The 15292-nt window shown below is 43.1% G+C and overlaps 1 protein-coding gene across 7 annotated transcripts in view; it reads right to left on the reverse strand.

Moving 5' to 3' along the window:
• The window catches only part of LOC139573540 (oxidation resistance protein 1-like), a 183569-nt gene that overhangs the window by 33525 nt on the left and 134752 nt on the right, over window positions 1-15292 (reverse strand). For 5 of the 7 annotated variants that reach the window (XM_071397111.1, XM_071397113.1, XM_071397110.1 and 2 more), the window contains one exon: window positions 511-618. The exons of the other annotated variants lie outside the window; for them this stretch is intronic. In XM_071397111.1, the coding sequence (XP_071253212.1) occupies window positions 511-618 (108 nt within the window). The remainder of the gene's footprint in view (window positions 1-510; window positions 619-15292) is intronic. 7 annotated transcript variants of the gene reach the window in all.

Below are 15292 nucleotides of genomic sequence, written 5' to 3' on the forward strand. Positions count from 1 at the left end.
TCCTAATGAACAGGACCCATGAAGTTGTACCTTTTTAATGGTATTGCCTGAGGACTGGAGGGATTTCAACACTCTGTTTCCCATGACACAGATGTCTTAGTGGAATAAACACACAGATTGTTTTAACTCTTGTGAGTGGTTAGTAGTGACACCAGTATATGCCATTGACAGAATCAGTGGGAAGAGAGAGCAGGGATGAGGAGTGGGTGAGTGTTAGTGGTTGTGGCATGGAGGATAGATGCAGTGAGAGAGACACACCAAGCATGAGTGTAGTAGATTGGTGTTTCCCAATCCATTCCTCAGGGAACTCCTCCAGGACTGTACATTTGTGTTACAGCCCAGTATTAGCACACCTGATTCAACCTAATCAAGGGGTTTGTGACTACAGTAGTTGACTATTTGAATAAGCCGTGCTAGTGTGAGGCTGGAACAAAAAGGTGCTGCCCAGGGGATCTTTGAAAGGAAGGGACTGGGAACCAGTGATGGGTGTACAGTAGATTGTGTTCACACCTGGCCAGGACAGACGGCTCTGGAGAACAGCTTGTTGAGCTGAACCAGCTCGTTGGGTGTGGTGTCAAACTTGAGCGCTATGTTGTTCAGTGTGTCCCGCGTCTCCACCTGGAGGACCACAAAACAAAAGAGAAGCACAGAATATCAAAACTCTTGTACTGTGCTGGTCCTCCTGGGTTAGACTGAGTCCCACATGATAAGGAGAGAAACTCTGCTGTATTATCTTCTCTCAGAGATTAACATGGACTTTGTGTGTAGTAGTGTATTCAGACTGGCTTGGTGTAGTTCAGTAGTGTATTCAGACTGGCTTGGTGTAGTTCAGTAGTGTATTCAGACTGGCTTGGTGTAGTTCAGTAGTGTATTCAGACTGGCTTGGTGTAGTTCAGTAGTGTATTCAGACTGGCTTGGTGTAGTTCAGTAGTGTATTCAGACTGGCTTGGTGTAGTGTAGTAGTGTATTAGACTGGCTTGGTGTAGTTCAGTAGTGTATTCAGACTGGCTTGGTGTAGTTCAGTAGTGTATTCAGACTGGCTTGGTGTAGTGTAGTAGTGTATTCAGACTGGCTTGGTGTAGTTCAGTAGTGTATTCAGACTGGCTTGGTGTAGTTCAGTAGTGTATTCAGACTGGCTTGGTGTAGTTCAGTAGTGTATTCAGACTGGCTTGGTGTAGTTCAGTAGTCTATTCAGACTGGCTTGGTGTAGTGTAGTAGTGTATTCAGACTGGCTTGGTGTAGTTCAGTAGTGTATTCAGACTGGCTTGGTGTAGTTCAGTAGTGTATTCAGACTGGCTTGGTGTAGTTCAGTAGTCTATTCAGACTGGCTTGGTGTAGTGTAGTAGTGTATTCAGACTGGCTTGGTGTAGTTCAGTAGTGTATTCAGACTGGATTGGTGTAGTGTAGTAGTGTATTCAGACTGGCTTGGTGTAGTTCAGTAGTGTATTCAGTCTGGCTTGGTGTAGTGTAGTAGTGTATTCTGACTGGATTGGTGTAGTGTAGTAGTGTATTCAGACTGGCTTGGTGTAGTTCAGTAGTGTATTCAGTCTGGCTTGGTGTAGTGTAGTAGTGTATTCAGACTGGATTGGTGTAGTGTAGTAGTATATTAGACTGGATTGGTGTAGTGTAGTAGTGTATTCAGACTGGCTTGGTGTAGTGTAGTAGTGTATTCAGACTGTATTGGTGTAGTGTAGTAGTGTATTCAGACTGGATTGGTGTAGTTCAGTAGTGTATTCAGACTGGCTTGGTGTAGTGTAGTAGTGTATTCAGACTGGCTTGGTGTAGTTCAGTAGTCTATTCAGACTGGCTTGGTGTAGTTCAGTAGTCTATTCAGACTGGCTTGGTGTAGTGTAGTAGTGTATTCAGACTGGCTTGGTGTAGTTCAGTAGTCTATTCAGACTGGCTTGGTGTAGTTCAGTAGTCTATTCAGACTGGCTTGGTGTAGTGTAGTAGTGTATTAGACTGGAGATGGTGGATGAGGGCTGTTCATTAAATAGCACCACTGACTACACTAACTGGAGGTAAGGAATAGCATATGTTTACATGAATGTCAATATGAGCCTTGTTTCACCATATGACCTTACTCACATGATACCAACCCACCAGACAGACACCTGACGTTCACATTCAATCATCATCCAGTTTTGATTGACATCTTAATATATTTGGCCCAGTGGATGAACAAACTTAGTAAAGGGGGACACAGGACGTAATTTACATACATTATACTATAGGCCTACAGCTTGTACAGTACTGTATGTGTGCTATTTCAATGTCTCTTAGAGGATGCAGACTGAGTGTCACAGATCTAACAGCCTGTGTGGGTTGACATTGAGGCAGACTGGCAACTATTCGATCTACTTCCTGTAGCCAGCTGTGTCCTTTAAAGTGCATTAGCCAGATTCTTCTGGTAGCTATATAACTGCACTACAGAGATATGTGTCTGAGCTGGTAAATAACTCACAAGTCCTGTGGGGTTCTGCCTACCAACTAACGATGACAGGGATGTCAAGAACTCATAGTTTGTGGGAGAGGGGGCTTGTGGGAGAGGCAGGAGAACAGAACAGACGGTGTGTGCGTGTGTGTGTGTGTGTGTGTGTGTGTGTGTGTGTGTGTGTGTGTGTGTGTGTGTGTGTGTGTGTGTGTGTGTGTGTGTGTGTGTGTGTGTGTGTGTGTGTGTGTGTGTGTGTAAAAGCAGGGCTGCTGACAGTGACTCTGAGTTGTATAATGGTGGATCATGGTGCAGTCATGAGACTGGCTCAGTCAGGTGACTTCATAGGACAGAGGAAGGAAATAATTCATAACAACATGGAGGAATGTCATTGTCTGCTCTTCTACACTCGTAAGATAAACAACTTCTTCCCAGACAGGAGGACAGTCTTGGGCCTAGACGGAAAGACAGAAAAACCCACACACACGCCACGCACGCAACGCTCGCACACGATGTACACACACACGCACCCACACACACACAGTCATAAGCAATGCAAGCAGGTATTAACGTGTGCGTCAGACACACAACTCAACAGACACATTGGAAAATGAATAAAGCAGGAATATTGTGTCTGTGACAGTCACATATGACACCAACAGAATCATTTTCAAATGCTACAAACATAGAAGAAACAGAAGAATACAGAAATACAGAGAAATACAGAAGCTCAAATACAAAAACAAAAGTTCAGCCTTACAAGCAAACCACAACGGCCATGTTGCATGAGCGAGCGTTGCAAAATAAATGTACACATACATGTGAACTAGCATCTGCCTAGCCAAGCGCTAAAATAGTACTTGGTTCTATTTGAGAGACTCCACGCTCTGCAAGTCCCATCCTTATTGGATATCAGTTATTGAAGGTCTATGCGCTGTCATCAACTCTAATTCGGCTGGAGACACAGAATATTCTCTTCCTAGTCCATTGTGGATTGATGCAGTTTATTCAATAGCATAAGCTAAAGTAATGAGTAATAGCAACAGTAAAGAAAAAACATCCAGTGTTTGATCAATATGTTTGGAGTGTTGACAGTCAACATTGTTGTAACTGACTTCAACAAGTATTGGCCTTTACGCATCGCACTTCTCCTCAAATAAAAAATACTAGGCTCCCGTAATTTGAATATGTTTGGAGGAGCGCCTCTTTGGTAACCAGACAAGAGGTGCTCTTTGGAAATGGGGATGGATTCAAGCCGAATGGAGTAGAGTAGCCTATACACTGCAGATAGGCCTATGTGAATTGTGAATAATGCAAAAGCATGAGAGCAAAAGGAGACCATTTAGAAACCTTTTATGGATAGCCTACTTGGCTAATGCATGGCCAGGATAAGAAAGGTAAGGTAGGTTAAGGGTAGCCTATAAGGGGTTGTTCTTTAGTCAAACAAAGTGTAAAACAAGCTAATGTTACAGGAAAATAACTTGAATGTTTCTAAATACGAGTGTCACCGGATCATCTCATCTCTCGTTCCATGATAGGCATATAGCCTACATGGAGGGGTTTTTAGGCATATAGCCTACATGGAGTGGTTTTTAGGCATATAGCCTACATGGAGGGTTTTTTAGGCATATAGCCTACATGGAGGGGTTTTTAGGCATATAGCCTACATGGAGGGGTTTTTAGGCATATAGCCAACATGGAGGGGTTTTTAGGCATATAGCCTACATGGAGGGGTTTTTAGGCATATAGCCTACATGGAGGGGTTTTTAGGCATATAGCCTACATGGAGGGGTTTTTAGGCATATAGCCTACATGGAGGGGTTTTTAGGCATATAGCCTACATGGAGTTTTTTTTAGGCATACATGGAGGGGTTTTTAGGCATATAGCCTACATGGAGTTTTTTTTAGGCATATAGCCTACATGGAGGGGTTTTTAGGCATATAGCCAACATGGAGGGGTTTTTAGGCATATAGCCTACATGGAGTTTTTTTTAGGCATATAGCCTACATGGAGGGGTTTTTAGGCATATAGCCTACATGGAGGGGTTTTTAGGCATATAGCCTACATGGAGGGGTTTTTAGGCATATAGCCAACATGGAGGGTTTTTTAGGCATATAGACCTACATGGAGGGGTTTTTAGGCATATAGCCTACATGGAGGGTTTTTTAGGCATATAGCCTACATGGAGGGTTTTTTAGGCATATAGCCTACATGGAGGGGTTTTAAGGCATATAGCCTACATGGAGTTTTTTTTAGGCATATAGCCTACATGGAGGGGTTTTTAGGCATATAGCCAACATGGAGGGGTTTTAAGGCATATAGCCTACATGGAGTTTTTTTTAGGCATATAGCCAACATGGAGGGGTTTTTAGGCATATAGTCTACATGGAGGGGTTTTTAGGCATATAGCCTACATGGAGGGTTTTTTAGGCATATAGCCTACATGGAGGGTTTTTTAGGCATATAGCCTACATGGAGGGGTTTTAAGGCATATAGCCTACATGGAGTTTTTTTTAGGCATATAGCCTACATGGAGGGGTTTTTAGGCATATAGCCAACATGGAGGGGTTTTAAGGCATATAGCCTACATGGAGTTTTTTTTAGGCATATAGCCAACATGGAGGGGTTTTTAGGCATATAGTCTACATGGAGGGGTTTTAAGGCATATAGCCTACATGGAGTTTTTTTTAGGCATATAGCCAACATGGGGGGGTTTTAAGGAATATAGCCTACATGGGGGGGTTTTAAGGCATATAGCCTACATGGAGTTTTTTTTAGGCATATAGCCTACATGGAGGGGTTTTAAGCATATTGCCTACATGGAGGGGTTTTTAGGCATATAGCCTACATGGAGTTTTTTTAGGCATATAGCCTACATGAAAGTTTTTTTAGGCATATAGCCTACATGGAGGGGTTTTTAGGCATATAGCCAACATGGAGGGGTTTTAAGGCATATAGCCTACATGGAGTTTTTTTTAGGCATATAGCCAACATGGAGGGGTTTTTAGGCATATAGTCTACATGGAGAGGTTTTAAGGCATATAGCCTACATGGAGTTTTTTTTAGGCATATAGCCAACATGGGGGGGTTTTAAGGAATATAGCCTACATGGGGGGGTTTTAAGGCATATAGCCTACATGGAGTTTTTTTTAGGCATATAGCCTACATGGAGGGGTTTTAAGCATATTGCCTACATGGAGGGGTTTTTAGGCATATAGCCTACATGGAGTTTTTTTAGGCATATAGCCTACATGAAAGTTTTTTAGGCATATAGCCTACATGGAGGGTTATTTATGCACATCTTAAATAATGAGAGGAGCTGGATAAAATAATGTACAATAGGCTACATAGATAAAAAAAAGTGGATGCTCCCAAACTAGATTTATTTCAAAGCGGTGTCACGAGCCAAACCCTTTATGATAGTCTTGGCTACTTGGTGAATGCAATGGGCAGGACAAATAAAACTACCTTCATTGAGAAGAGGGGAGGCTATGCTTGGTTTTTAATCAAATGAAACGAAATGGGTTTACGGGCACAAAAGGCACACCTGCGACACTGATCCTCAACACGGGGGCCCCTCAGGGGTGCGTGCTTAGTACCTTCCTGTGCTCAAATCAAATCAAATGTTATTGGTCAAATACATATGGTTAGCAGATGATAATGCGAGTGTAGCGAAATGCTTGTGCTTCTAGTTCCGACCATGCAGTAATATCTAACAAGTAATCTAACAATGCTCCCTGATCACCCACGAATGCATGGCCAAGCACAACTCCAACACCATCATTAAGTTTGCTGCCGACACAACAGTGGTAGGCCTGATCACTGACAACGATGAGACAACCTATAGGGAGGAGGTCAGATACCTGGCAGTGTGGTGCCAGGACAACAACCTCTCCCCTCAACATGAGCAAGACAAAAGGAGATGATCGTGGACTACAGGAAAAAGAGGGTCAGACATGCCCCCATTCACATTGATGGGGCTGTAGTGGAGCAGGTCGAGAGTTTCAAGTTCCTTTGTGTCCACATCACCAACAAACTATCATGGTCCAAACACACCAAGAAAGTTGTGAAGAGAGCATGACAACGGCTTTTCCCCCTCAGGAGTCTGAAAAGATTTGGCATGGGTCCCCAGATCTTCAAAAAGTTCAACAGCTGCACCATCGAGAGCATACTGACCGGTTGCATCACCACGTGGAACGGCAACTGCTACAGAGGGTAGTGCGTACAGCACAGTACATCAGTGGGGCCAAACTTCCTGCCATCCAGGACCTATATACTAGGCGGTGTCAGATGAAGGTCCAAAAAATTGTTGAAGACTCCAGTCACCCAAGTCATAGATTGTTCTCTCTGCTACTGCACGGCAAGCGGTACCTGAGCGCCAAGTCTGGGTCCAAAAGGCTACTTCTACCCCCAAGCCATAAGACTGCTGAACAACTAATGAAATGGCCACCATCGTCAATCGTCAATTTGCATTGACCCCCCCCCCCCCCTTTGTTTTTACACCGCTACTACTCGCTATTTATTATCTATGGATAGTTACTTTACCCCTACCTCGACTAACCTGTACCCATGCTCATTGACTTCTTTTTTTTTTTTTTTTTTTACTTTAGTTTATTTAGTAAATATTTTCTTAAAACTGCATTGTTGGTTAAGGGCTTGTGAGTAAGCATTTCACGGTAAGGTCTACACCTGTTGTATTTGGTGCATGTGACAAATAAAATTTGATTTGATAACTTGCGTTCCATGTGCATATGGGCACTGTGCGTCATGGCTGGATAGGCTGCGCCTCCGCTCTCAAAATCCATGCCATAACCAATCGTGTTACCACGAAGTCCAGCTTTTGGTTGATTTTAAATATCCCCACCAGCGTTACCTGAAATTGGCCCTTTGGCGCACGTTTTTAAGGACACACCTCAGATATTGCCACCCCTTCCATCTCAGCGCAAGTGAGCTCATATAAGACAGCTAAATGACCAATCCTGGTGCAAGGGTTAGAAAACAGAAGAGTGCCAGCTTTAACAGATCGAAATTGCAAAAGAGCATGTGTTTGACAACTGCACTGGCTTAACACCAGCAGAAAATAGAGCCCCCAATGTTCATGTCCCAGGACAAACTAGCTAGCAACAGTTAGCTAACTAAATTGTCCATGAATGTTTCATGTGTGTTTAGAACTGACCCGAAATTAATATAATTGATTCACAGTTGATTTTGGTATTTTAACCTACGTGTCATGATCGCATCTGGTGGGGATAGATAAAATCAACATGATGGCGCACGCATGGCTGATGTAGTCAGCATGGTAGCAACCATGAACCTCTATCTGTGTGTGGTGTTAGGTAGGAGTGACTAAAACCTGCAATATGACCCGACTAAATTCACATAGACATGTGAGTTATATATATGTCATTGAAAGCAAGTCTAAGAAGCTGTACATCTGTTCTATGTGCGCTATTTCTATGCTACCTGTTTAAGTATCTTTTACTTTTGTTTTTGTACACCAGCTTCAAACAGCTGAAAATACAATATTTTTGGTTATTGAAAATATATTTCACAGCGGTTTAGATGGTACAATGATTCTCTACACTACTTGTTTTGTCACATAAAATTAAATTAGGCAAACTATTAGAATTTTTGCTACCAGGAAAGGACGGCGTGATTTATTCATATTGCACCTTTAATTATTCTATACACCCTGTTTCTTTCACAACTTAAAATCCCAATACCATCTTTAGAAGACAACAAAACAATTCTCATCGTTCCAGTGCGAACTACATGGGGAAAGTGTGAAATACTTTGTGAGATGAGGACTTCACTCACTCGTTATTTTGGATGTTAACTGAACCGGACACCAAGCTAAATAACTAAAACAGAATCAACATCAAACCACGCCTGTATAAATGCTGGAAATGACAAAATTATGTAAGGAACATTTCAATATAACCAATAAACACTCTGGCTGCATCTGAAAAGGCACCCTATTTCCTATATAATGTAGTGCACTACGTTTGACCAGGGCCAGCACATGGCTCGGTCAAAAGTAGTGAACTAAACTCAGCAAAAAAATAAATGTCCTCTCACTGTCAACTGTGTTTATTTTCAGCAAACTTAACATGTGTAAATATTTGTATGAACATAACAAGATTCAACAACTGAGACATAACCTGAACAAGTTCCACAGACATGTGACTAACAGAAATGGAATAATGTGTCCCTGAACAAAGGGATGGGGGGGGGGGTCAAAATCAAAAGTAACAGTCAGTATCTGGTGTGGCCAACAGCTGCATTAAGTACTGCAGTGCATCTCCTCCTCATGGACTGCACCAGATTTGCCAGTTCTTGCAGTGAGATGTTACCCCACTCTTCCACCAAGACACCTGCAAGTTCCCGGACATTTCTGGGGGGAATGGCCCTAGCCCTCACCCTCCGATCCAAGAGGTCTTAGACGTGCTCAATGGGATTGAGATCCGGGCTCTTCGCTGGCCATGGCAGAACACTGATATTCCTGTCTTGCAGGAAATCATGCACAGAACGAGCAGTATGGCTGGTGGCATTGTCATGCTGGAGGGTCATGTCAGGATGAGCCTGCAGGAAGGGTACCACATGAGGGAGGAGGATGTCTTCCTTGTAACGCACAACGTTGAGATTGCCTGAAATGACAACAAGCTCAGTCCGATGATGCTGTGACACACCGCCCCAGACCATGATGGACCCTCCACCTCCAAATCGATCCTGCTCCCTCAGTGAAGAGCACTTTTTGCCAGTCCTGTCTGGTCCAGCGACGGTGGGTTTATGCCCATAGGTGACGTTGTTGCCGGTGATGTCTGGTGAGGACCTGCCATACAACAGGCCTACAAGCCCTCAGTCCAGCCTTTCTCAGCCTATTGTGGACAGTCTGAGCACTGATGGAGGGATTGTGCGTTCCTGGAGTAACTCGGGCAGTTGTTGTTGCCATCCTGTACCTGTCCCGCAGGTGTGATGTTCGGATGTACCGATCCTGTGCAGGTGTTGTTACACGTGGTCTGCCACTGCAAGGACGATCAGCTGTCCGACCTGTCCCCTTGTGGCGCTGTCTTAGGTGTCTCACAGTACGGACATTGCAATTTATTGCCCTGGCCACATCTGCAGTCCTCATGCCTCCTTGCAGAATGCCTAAGGCACGTTCACGCAGATGATAAGGGACACTGGGCATCTTTCTTTTGGTGTTTTTCAAAGTCAGTAGAAAGGCCTCTTTAGTGTCCTAAGTGTTCATAACTGTGACCTTAATTGCATACCGTCTGTAAGCTGTTAATGTCTTAACGACCGTTCCACAGATGCATGTTCATTAATTGTTTATGGGTCATTGAACAAGCATGGGAAACAGTGTTTAAACCCTTTACAATCTGTGAAGTTGTTTGGATTTTTCAAATTATCTTTGAAAGATAGGGTCCTGAAAAAGGGACGTTTATTTTTTTTGCTGAGTTTATATAGGGAATAGGTTAAAATACCAATCACTATAGCAGACTCTCACTGTCGATGACAAATCTTTTAGAACTGCCAAATCAAGGACTACTGTGATTGATTTGTAGTCTTATCCGATTTGTAACAGATCGGCTTTTACAACATATCATGTTGATGAATAAAGTGTCTTGAAAAGGAAGGCAGAGAAAGGCACTGCTGTTGATATCAGAAACCAAACAGTTGGACTAGGAGACACCGCAATGATAACCACCACATTTACAGCCTATAACATGGGCAATAACAACATCTTAAAAGTACAAGCTCAACAATAAAGCTCTACAATATTTACAACTTGGTATGCAGTACTTAAGAATACTTAGAGCGGCAGTGTTAAATTAGGTGTTACTTATATTTTTTCGCAGGAGATTGAATAAAAGTCTGTCTCTTCGGACAGAACGCCAACTCCTATTTTAGCTTGTTGGGAACATAGGCAGACAGTCAATATCCACCACATACTGTTCCAGTCTGTAGCTCCAACACTAATGCTGGCAGTACAGTCATTCATCCAGACTAGTTCAGCTGTAGTAGCACACTGCATTCATTCTTCCTGTGTACCATTTGCTAACATCTCATCCATGGACTATTTCTTTGTAGCTTTAGCTCCAGCATTTCAGCACCAATACAACCTGTTTCAGCACTGTTTCCCTATTGGATGGTCATTTACTGCCTGTTGATGGGAATCATTAATTAACTATTCTAATTATTAAATGTGTATTGTCTAACTGTTAGAGTCTAACAGTTAGACAATCTAATATTAGGAGGACACACACACACACACACACACACACACACACACACACACACACACACACACACACACACACACACACACACACACACACACACACACACACACACACACACACACACACACACACACACACACACACACACACACACACACATACAGTATGTTACAGACATCCTGGTGACTGGTAATGGTCACCTTGTCTGACTGAGAGGACAAACTGACTCAAGAAGGACAGACAGACAGAGCTGACTAATGGTGCCATAGAAAGACACACATGACCAAAACTCTACCCTGTGGTGGAACATCAGACTGGATCCAGACAGACCCGTGGAACAGCAGCGTGTAGCCTACCATCACGTTGATGCTTGCTAGGTCAGCTACAACCTGGCCCAGATACAGTAAATGCATAAGAAGATATATATAGAGACAACATTTTCTAATCCAGGGATTAATCAAGCCAATGCAATTCCCAATAAACTGATGGCAAAACTGATTGAATCCAAAACAAGGTGAAATGTGAGTCACAAAACAAGAAAATTAGTCAGTGTGCGCAATCAAACAGGAATGAATATAGGATTATACGTTCTGCAAATGGTTTAATCATCCCAGAATGTAATATCAGAAGGACTATCGCTCCAGAGGCTTACAATGCAGCCTGTCTGATGAAGCCTGGATATGTGCATATGTGATGACAGTTGCCATAGCGACTTTGTCTTTACCACCCTAATGGCATGCATTGTGTGTGCCACTGCTGTGCCATTGTTCATCATTCAGATGCCTAATTTTACAGCCATTACAACTGACAGCTAGGACAGACATTCTCCCAGTCAGAGGCAGAGGACACAGAACAGCAGAGAAGACCGTGACTCCAATTCAAGCCAAGTGTTTTGATTTTTAATCTGAGGGTATGCTGCTATTGACACACTTGTTGAATTATGCAAGAGAACGTGACAACAACAGTAATTCATGAGGCAGTCTAGACAGCGCAGGTGAGTGCAGGTAAGGTAGACAGAGCTAGTGTTTGGTGGTTACAGCCCCCTCCCCTTTATGTTAACTTAAAGATATATGCAAATACACAGTGTATTTCTGCAAATTAGGCACCTATCATTTTCTTTATATATATATATTTTTTTTAAACAATCAATTACCTGAATTCCCACCAAAATCATTATTTGTCCATGCCAGTAAAGTGTTTTATGTGCTATAACTCAGTCAATATCTGATGGATTATAACAATTTAAAAAGTTGGGCGTATCTTCATCCATTGCCCAACTGTTGCATCTATTAGAATTGTTTAAAAAAAAAATTAAAAACAGTTGGATAACCATTGCTACTTAAACATTTGAACCAGGGGCCGATGCATATGGTGAATCATTACATCTCTTATAGGAACCATATGGGCCACATACATTGGCCTAGAATAAGCTAACAGAACATGACATTGCCATGACTACTACATCTCCATGGTGCTATAGTAGGTGAGAGGATAGTGGAGCTGCTGTACATGCGTTGACGTTTGACTGCTGCTCATCAGAGTTGTTATTGTGACAGAGTGGATGGTGACAGTGCTGATGACAGCTCTCCTCTCCCTCTCTCACATACATACAGATGTGAAAAGCCTGAACAGTGGGCCCATTCTGGTCCCCCACCACCACCACACCAGTGTGAATAATGCTATCAATAGGAGTGATTGTGAGGATCCAGTCCCCCACTGACTGACTCATCCATTTCTAGTAATCAATTCAATTCAATTCAACACACACGCGCACACGCACACACACACAGTCTTGTACAGCTAACCTTCTGGGGACACACAATTCAGTCCCAGTCAAAATCCGACTTTCCCTAACCCCTAACCCTAAACCTAACCCGTACTCTTACCCTAACCCTAACCTTAACCTTAATTTGGGGTTCCCGAGTGACGCAGCGGTTCGAGAGCCTGGTTCGATCCCGGGCTGTATCACAACCGGACGTGATTGGGAGTCCCATAGGGCAGTGCACAATTGGCCCAGTGTCGCTCGGGTTGGAGGGTGTGGCCGGGGTAGGCCCGTCATTATAAATAAGAATTTGTTCTTAACTGACTTGCCTAGTTAAATAAAGATAAAATAAAATAAAAATGAACCCTAACCCTGCCTGGTTCCTCTCTAGGTTTCTTCCTAGGTTTTGGCCTTTCTAGGGAGTTTTTCCTAGCCACCGTGCTTCTACACCTGCATTGCTTGCTGTTTGGGGTTTTAGCCTGGGTTTCTGTACAGCACTTCGAGATATTAGCTGATGTACGAAGGGCTATATAAAATAAAATAAGCTTGATTTACCCTTAACCCAAAAAACCTAACCCTAGCTCCTAAAACTCACCCTCTCCAGACCGGCCTGATGTACAATATAGAAACAGGGCAGAAAGTTGCAATAGGCCCGTGCAACCCAAGGTTTGATACCAGCATAAACAGAAACCCTCTTAATCCTGACCCTAACCCTTGACGTAATTCTAACCTTAACTCCCTATAAATAGCATCTGACCTTGTGGGGACTAACAAAATGTCCCCAGTTGGTCTTTAATTATTTGTCTTGTTGTTATTATTATTTATTTTTTAAACTGCATTGTTGGTTAAGGGCTTGTAAGTAAGTATTTCACTGTAAGATCTACACCTGTTGTATTCGGCACACGTGGCAAATAAAATTTGATTGGATTTGATTTTTGATTTGGTCACATTTTTGTTTGTTTACTATTCTTGTTGGGGACTTCTGGTGCACGTCTGCACACACACACACACACACACACACACACACACACACACACACACACACACACACACACACACACACACACACACACACACACACACACACACACACACACACACACACACACACACACACACACACACAACCTTCTGCAGCGCGGCACAGTGCATACTACAGTCATTAGGAGTCCTTACCTCACACTGTGGTGAAGTACCACACAACTAGAACATGTGTAGAGTCATTAACTGCAGTATAAAGACACATTAAAATGTCTCCCACCGTTGCTGTAGGGTCGTTCCACCTCAAAAAGCACAAGAAAGAGGATTTTGACACCTATCATCTCAGAATGTTCTGAAATTGTTTCTGTTCTTAGAAACTAGCATTCCTGCAACGATTATATTTGTTGAAATATAATTTGATCCCTGTCTTACTCATTGTTAGATTTTGGGGTCCAAATCGGATATTGAATATTATATGAATCCTATAATTTTAAATGGCCAATTTAGGTGCAATTCAATTAGCTTTAATTTCTCATAAATCAAATTATATTTCAACAAAATAACGTTGCAGGAATGCTAATCTTATCTGTTTCTTAATACAGAAACGTTTTCAGAACAATCTGGGATGGTGGGTGTCATGGCTTGCTGAAATTACATGGAACGACAATGTAGTCCATTCCATTCCATTCCCCTCTACTTCCTGGAGTTCAAACAAACACAATTTTTAATTGGCTGAAGGTCAGCAAATAGGTGTGCCCATCAGAATGAGAAGGCAAATATTGAGGTTTATTTTTATGTCTAAAAAAAGAGCGATCACAATATTTGATAAAGGGACAAAGCCTCCCTTTTCTTTGCTGTAGGCACCAGGCAGCGGATTATAAACGTATCTATCTGGTGAGAACGGATGGAAACAGTAGCCGTCCTTCCCCAGGCCCAGTGCAGCACAGCACAGCGTGGAAGATCAGTTTAAGATAAAGCCGCTTCTCAATCACTGGGAAAGTTTCCATGCATCTAGGGCTATCTCGTAGGACGGGTGCTGTGTGTGTGTGTGTGTGTGTGTGTGTGTGTGTGTGTGTGTGTGTGTGTGTGTGTGTGTGTGTGTGTGTGTGTGTGTGTGTGTGTGTGTGTGTGAGGGATGGAGGCAGTCATGCCGCACAACCTTAAACACTCTCTAAGGGCGGCGTTGCGGCATGTCATGACTGGAAACTTCACACAACCGCTGGCATGGTTCCCTCCATCATCACAATATTATCTGGGATCCCTCCAGAGAGAAAGAGAGTATAGAGAGAGAGAGAACGAGGATAGAGGGAGAAACAGAGAGAGAGAGAAGGAGAGAGCGAGAGACAAGGGGGGTGCGTGCTGCTGTGTGAGTGAGATTTAACGAGCATATTTTCCCTGAATCCAATGTTTATCCACTGTAACCCCCCCCCCCCCCCCCCCCCACCTCTTTCTAACACCAGTCCATGACAAACTGTCTTTGCTTTTACAAATATCCTGTCCTGTCCTCCTGCCATTGTACACTTTTCACGCCCCAGCATAAAACAACTGGCTTGTCAATCACCTGTGGCACAGAGAGACAGCCAGGTCTGTTCTGAGGGGAGGTGGTGAGAGCGGATGAGAGGTGGGGGCAGGGGCTGTTCTGAATGACACCTGTATAAAACGTGCCAAGTGCAACAGCAACACCAGAGATAACAGAAAGCATTGGGATCACGCACACAATCACTGCTGAATCAAAGCAGCAGAGCAATTACTAAGAGAGAGGAAATATATTGGGGAGAAAAATGTCTCTGGATGCTGAACTATGTCATCAAACAAGGTGGAATCAATGTGCTGGCTAAATGATAGATGTCCACCAGTTTTCCCTCCCTCCCTCC

This window comes from Salvelinus alpinus, chromosome 4 (assembly GCF_045679555.1).
Source record: "Salvelinus alpinus chromosome 4, SLU_Salpinus.1, whole genome shotgun sequence".
Lineage (NCBI taxonomy): Eukaryota > Metazoa > Chordata > Actinopteri > Salmoniformes > Salmonidae > Salvelinus > Salvelinus alpinus.